This window comes from Galeopterus variegatus, unplaced genomic scaffold, assembly GCF_000696425.1.
Source record: "Galeopterus variegatus unplaced genomic scaffold, G_variegatus-3.0.2 Scaffold11795, whole genome shotgun sequence".
Taxonomy (NCBI): domain Eukaryota; kingdom Metazoa; phylum Chordata; class Mammalia; order Dermoptera; family Cynocephalidae; genus Galeopterus; species Galeopterus variegatus.
In genome coordinates, this window is record NW_007737906.1 from 40,484 (window position 1) to 40,849 (window position 366).

The following is a 366-nucleotide window of genomic DNA, read 5'->3' on the forward strand; positions in this document are numbered from 1 at the left end:
AGGGTCAGTGACCATGTCTGTCTTATTTACCAATATATTCCCATTCCTTAGCCCAAATCCTAGAACAAGGTCAATTAGGGAGGTAAAATTGTTTACTGAACCACCACATGGAAGAATGCTGCCATTCTTACCTAGTGAGGCCAGGTTCCGGAAGTTTTCCAGCATCACATCTTTGTAGAGGTTCCTTTGAGCAAGATCCAGCAAAGCCCACTCCTCCTGGGTAAAGTCCACAGCCACATCCTCAAAGACCACTGAGTCCTAAAACATCCACAAATTCTGTTCAAAAAGGTATAACTCCGCCAACGTATGCATGAGTATGGATGAGACTGACAAAATTGGGGAACTGAGAGTCAATTCGAAGGAAGT

The 366-nt window shown here is 44.0% G+C and overlaps 1 protein-coding gene across 1 annotated transcript in view; it reads right to left on the reverse strand.

Moving 5' to 3' along the window:
* ZNF699 (zinc finger protein 699) overlaps positions 1-331 on the reverse strand; it is a 12,774-nt gene extending 12,443 nt beyond the window's left edge. Inside the window, exon 1 of the mRNA XM_008594873.1 lies at positions 132-331. Coding sequence (XP_008593095.1) covers positions 132-165 — 34 coding nt within the window. The 5' untranslated portion in view covers positions 166-331. The remainder of the gene's footprint in view (positions 1-131) is intronic.
* Between the last annotated feature and the right edge of the window lie 35 nt (positions 332-366).